At 47.6% G+C, this 5,604-nt stretch overlaps 1 protein-coding gene across 1 annotated transcript in view; it reads right to left on the bottom strand.

Annotated features, from left to right (window-relative positions):
• The window catches only part of LOC117948167 (cytochrome P450 27C1-like), a 20,964-nt gene that overhangs the window by 5,170 nt on the left and 10,190 nt on the right, over positions 1–5,604 (bottom strand). The window contains exons 3-4 of the mRNA XM_034877685.1: positions 1,002–1,192; positions 3–63 (exon numbers count right to left, since the gene is read on the bottom strand). Coding sequence (XP_034733576.1) covers positions 3–63; positions 1,002–1,192 — 252 coding nt within the window. The remainder of the gene's footprint in view (positions 1–2; positions 64–1,001; positions 1,193–5,604) is intronic.

Here is a 5,604-nt window from a genome sequence, read left to right as displayed (position 1 = left end):
TCCCGGGGACGCATGACAAGCTGCCTGAGCACGCTCCGCATCTTTAGCCAATCATCTCCCTCACTGGAAAATAGGACACAAGAAACAAGGTACATTTTTGGAAAGACATTCACATACTTATAGGGAAAATTGTTACACTTTACCTGAAGGTACATACATAAGCGTCATTTATGTGTCATAAAAAATACAAAGAAGTCATAAACGTTTATGAAATAACGTTTCTTTTGGTAAGTGTCTTTCAGTTTTGTCATGACAAGTTATGGTTAAGGTTAGGGTTCCTGTGTCATGACTGTGGCATGCCAGTGTCATGTCGCTGGACCTATCTCCACAGCGCTGAGGAGGGAGGGTCGGGCTAGTCCACACAACTTTTCTGGAAAGGAGAAAACTGTGATTTGGTTTATTGGCATCTCTTTAAAACCAATCACAAGCACCTTTGGTGGCTTCTTTTTATCTTAGCGTCAGATACAGGTACGGGGCTTCTGCAAAATAGCCTCCGGAAGGAACTTGTTTTGAGGGAATGTATACATAGGGAGGCCAGGTCTGGAATTAAAAGGGCTGTCAAGTGTGTGATGATAATCTTACTAAAAAAAAAAAGTTAATATAATTAGATTTTTGGTTCTACCTCGGAGGATGTTTCCTTAATTGACTGGAGTTTAGAATTCCAACACAAAGAAAGCAGAAGGTTAGAGACATCTGGCCGAAAATGAGGGACATCAGGCAATGGATCAATCCCATTGTCAATATACAGTCTATATCTACATAGTGTATATTATAAACTATTATCCTGTTGACCCACAAAGTCATTAATTTCAGGAAGTCTTTGTCCAGACACAGATTATAAAAATTTGAAGGGAGACTCACGCTGAGATGAGGCCAGTGGAAAATGAGCTAAGCTTAAAAATGTAGCCCAAGTAAGGTGATTATCCTGTCGTTCCCCAAAGTCATTCAGTTCATAGGGATCTTTCTAGACTCAAAATCCCAAAGTTTGAAGGGAGACTCACGCTGAGATGAGGCCAGTGGAACGCCCTCTCATGTCCCTGTACTCCTTCCAGGACTCCATGTTGGCTCTCTGAGGGGCCACACCCTCAGCCCTCAGCACCTCAGCCACCAGGTCACGGTCTGCCACTGAGACCACCATCTGGGGCCCAAAACGGGATTTGAATATTTTGCCATACTTCTTCCTGTGCTCCATCTGTAAAGCAGTAGTGACACAAATAAATTAGTAGTCATATGTACTGTAAGTCTCTTGAAAAAAGTAGGACAAAAGTAGAACTAATTAGTTTGACTTTTTTTTTTTTATCAAATCAAAATGTAGTGCATTGTAGTCGTCAAAAGTCCCTGAGCTGAGGCCACATGGCCACACTTGAGGCAGGGAGGATAAAGTGGATTTGGAAAGGAACCGCCAGCTCAGGTGTACTTGGCTTAAGAGGCTGTGGCTGGATCTCATACCCTCACCCATACCATAACCCTTATTGTGATAGCTCTGAGGATATGACAGAGGAGCGAACACTGAGGAGGTAGCAGTGGATATGACACATGCCTTTGGTGTGGGAGATCTGGGTTGGATTCCCACTGCAATACATCAACCAATGTGTCACTGAGCAAGACACTTAACCCCTTCATTATGTTATCGTTCAAGAGATGTTACCTTTAGTGAGAAAGTTAATATTTGAAGAGGACAGTGTCCGTTCTCTAAAGTTAAAGAGTAGAGAGGCCTCACTGCCTTCACAACTGTCCACAGTCTAGCTTGACCAGGCTCACAATCTCAAGTGTTTCTCCAAATCTTATCTGGTCTTTCAAAGAAAAACAAACAAACACAAATAGTGCAGGGTATTAAGTTATTCTGTTCTCTCTCTGTTTAACCAAACTACCTAATTTCTGAATGTACTATACTTTACAATGTAGCCTTTAACCAATAACAAAGGATATACTTGGATTACAATAAAATTAATAATTTATCATACATCAAAACATGGTATTTTAACAACAATTTACATTTATGTCATTTAGCTGATGCTTTTATCCAACACAACGTCAAATAAACTTTATAACAATTTTTATGTGGCATTTTAATGTTCCACATCAAACCATGATAAGGTATTGACTTATCCTCACTAAATTAAAAATGAAATGTATATTTAGTTTTTTTCATGCTGCGTACAAAGTTATGAAATATGAGTTAGTAAATGTAAAAACAAATTATTTTTTCACAAAGAGGGCTTAGAGTGTGATTTTCTATGCTTTTCCACATCTTTCTTTTATTAAATATTTCTTAACCTATAAATATTGACTCATCTTAATAAGACACTATTCCAACTTTAGTTCCATTAGCTGCAAAGGAGCATTGTTTGTCACGATTGAGGACCGGCTGGCCGTAAGTAGTCTATTTGTCCTCCTCTTTGTTCGTAACAGAACGATCAAGCCAACATGGACTCAGCCGGCTCAACCCCGCCCCCTGACCCCTCGGCTTCCCAGTCCCAGGAGCTGTCGTTCGCTTTAGCCTTCCAGTGGTTGCTTGGTTAGCATGCTTCGGCCATCCCAGCTATGGCCAAGACACTTTGCTCCCTGTCCGGGGAGATCCGGCGGCTGGATCTCCAACTCCCCAGTTCCGCCTTTCTTCTTCCCCCGGTAAATCCCGCTCCATCACCCGTTACTCCGCCTGACAAATTCTCTGGTGTGCTGGGTACGTGCAAGGGTTTTTTCTTGTGCAGTGCGCTCTGGTGTTTAGCAGAAAGCCAGTAACCTTCCACTCGGACGAGGCCAGGGTGTGTTATGTCGCCGGGTTACTCCGTGACCGGGCCTTCTCCTGGTATACCTCGATAAGAAAGGGGAGATCTGATATCCTCTCCTAATACTCCTCCTTTGAGGAGGCGTTGAGAAGGGTTTTTGATTACCCTGTGCGGAGTCAGGAGAGGGTTTCCCGCCTTATGTCCCTCTAACAGGAGGATCGTAGTGTTGCGGAGTACTCGGTCGATTTCCGCATTCTGGCCGCCAAGTCTGGGTGGAACAATCCGGCTCTCTGTAGCGCGTTCCTGGAAGGGCTTAGTGAGCGGGTGAAGGACCTCCGGGCCACCAGAGAACCTGGATGACCTGATAGACTGTGCTATCGATTTTGACAACCGCATCCGGGAGAGGGAGAGAGAGCGCAACTTGCGCGGCTCGTCCTCTGCTTGGCCATTTCAGCCACCCTCTCGGGCCTATGCTCCCCCGCCTTTCTAGCCGCGCCCCAGCACACCTTCCGCTTCCTCCATGTTGCCTCCTCCAAAACCCATGTAGTTGGGCCGGGCCTGGATGTTCCCAGAGGAACGCGAGCGTGGCCTCCTGGCCGGCGTGTGTCTGTACTGTGGCAGACCAGTTCACTTTCTCCCTGCCTGTCCCATCCGGCCAAAAGACTTGGCTCGCCAGTAGCAGTAGGGGTTCTGGTGAGCCGAACTTACCCTAAACAACGCCTTTTGTTGGACGTTTCCCTGTTGTGGCAGGAGGTGGCGCTCCCTCTGGGGGCTTTGGTCGATCTGGCCTGGATGAGAATTCTTTGGGGATTTTGAAGTTGCTCGCCAGCTCTCCGTTCCACGTATTCCCCTCGACGCTCCCCTTCACGCCACTAGCCTTGACGGTCAGCCCCTCACCTTGGTCACTCACTGCACTCCCCCGCTTCAGCTTCTCACATCCGGTAATCACCTTCCACCTCATCTCCTCCCCGGTCACTCCCATTGTTCTCGGCCTTCCTTGGCTCCAAATTCACAACCCCAATGTGGACTGGGCGCGGGGAAGGATCAGGAACTGGAGTATTGCTTGTCACTCATCCTGCTTATTGTCTGCCCAAGCCCCCGGTAGAATCTCCGCTCCATCCGCATCTCCTGACCATCCTGATTTGTCTTTCGTTCCATCCGAATACTACGACCTCGCCTTGGTCTTCAGTAAAGACCAGGCGATGGCCTTACCACCCCATCACCCAACTGCTCCATAGCCATTCTCCCGGACGCACCTCTCCCCTCCAGGGGAACAAGTAGAAGATTGCGTTTAACACCCTTAGGTCACTACGAGTAGGTCTACCTCGTTATGCCTTTCGGCCTTACTAACGCCCCCGCAGTGTTCCAGGTCCTAGTAAATGATGTTCTCCGCGATTACCTCCATCGGTTTGTTTTTGTATATCTTGAGAACATCTTGATCTTCTCCCGTGACCCAGTCCAACACATTGAACAAGTCCGGTTAGTGCTGCAGCGGCTCTTGGAGAACAGGCTTTTCGTCAAAGCGGAGAAATGTGAGTTTAACGTCCCGTCGGTCCAGTTTTGGGGTTTTATCATCAAATGCGGGCGACTGCGTGCAGACCCGGCAAAAATCAAAGCTGTGGTTGACTGGCCCATCCCGACCTCAGTAAAGCAACTGCAACGTTTTTTGGGCTTCGCTAACTTCTACTGCTGTTTTATCCACAATTACAGCGCCATGGCTGCCCCACTCACCCGCCTCACCTCCCCGTCAGTTCCCTTCGTCTGGTCTCCAAAGGGCGCTGCAGCCTTTACACTCCTCAAATCTCGTTTCACGTCCGCCCCCATTCTCATTAACCCGGACCCATCCCTCTAGTTTGTAGTGGAGGTGGACGCCTCGGACTCAGGTGTGGGCGCCACTCTGTCCCAGCGTTCTCCCTCGGACCAAAAACTTCACCCCGTGCCTTCTTTTCCCGTTGCCTCACCCCCACAAACTTAACTATAGCGTGGGAGACCGAGAGCTGCTAGCCGTAAAGCTAGCGCTGGAGGAGTGGAGGCACTGGTTGGAGGGCTCTCAACAGACGCTTCTCATCTGGACAGATCATAAAAACCTCTCATACGTTCACACAGCCCAGAGAGTCAACTCCCCCCAGGCTAGGTGGGCCCTGTTTTTCAACCGATTTAATGAAACCCTGTCTTATCGCCCCGGATCCAGAAAAACTAATCCCGATGCTCTGTCGCGTCTCCACTCCTCTGACGACACGGGAGACCATTCGGACTACATTCTTCGCCGCTCCTGCCTGGTCCCTTCCCTGGTCTGGGATGTTGAGTCTGCCATCCGCCGGGCCCAAGCCAACAACCCAGACCCTGGTACCTGTCCCCCCAATCGCCTCCACATTCCACCGTGTGTCTGCTCCCAGGTCCTCCAGTGGGCGCAGGCACTGACTGTGCTCAGTGATGTGATAGACTGCATTGTAAATGCAGACGTAGAACTGAAATGTGTAGAAAAACAAATGCCCTAGCGACTTGCGGGGCCTGTCTTGTATGGCATGTATAAAGTGTATATTTGTACATAGTTTGTTGATCACACATGGTGGTGGGCTTAGGTGATGTCGTCTCATTGGGTGTCTTAAAGAGCTACCCCATTAAATGTATCGTACAGTTGCAAGATCCAAATTATTTCAAATATCTGCATTGCATTTTCCTACAGAAATGCATAACAATCAGCCAAACAAAGATTCATCATTTATCCAAAAGCATTGGATATTCAAGGGTGTCAGGAGGGGATTCACTATACCTTGAAAACAATGCATCAACATTGGTGTTTTCAACCATGTCCTACTGTCTTCCCATTTGGTCTCTTACCTCGAAGGAAATCACTGAACCAATAGCTCGACTA

The sequence above is a fragment of the Etheostoma cragini genome, chromosome 1, assembly GCF_013103735.1.
Source record: "Etheostoma cragini isolate CJK2018 chromosome 1, CSU_Ecrag_1.0, whole genome shotgun sequence".
In the NCBI taxonomy this organism is placed as follows: domain Eukaryota; kingdom Metazoa; phylum Chordata; class Actinopteri; order Perciformes; family Percidae; genus Etheostoma; species Etheostoma cragini.
This window is presented reverse-complemented; position numbering and strand designations above follow the sequence as displayed.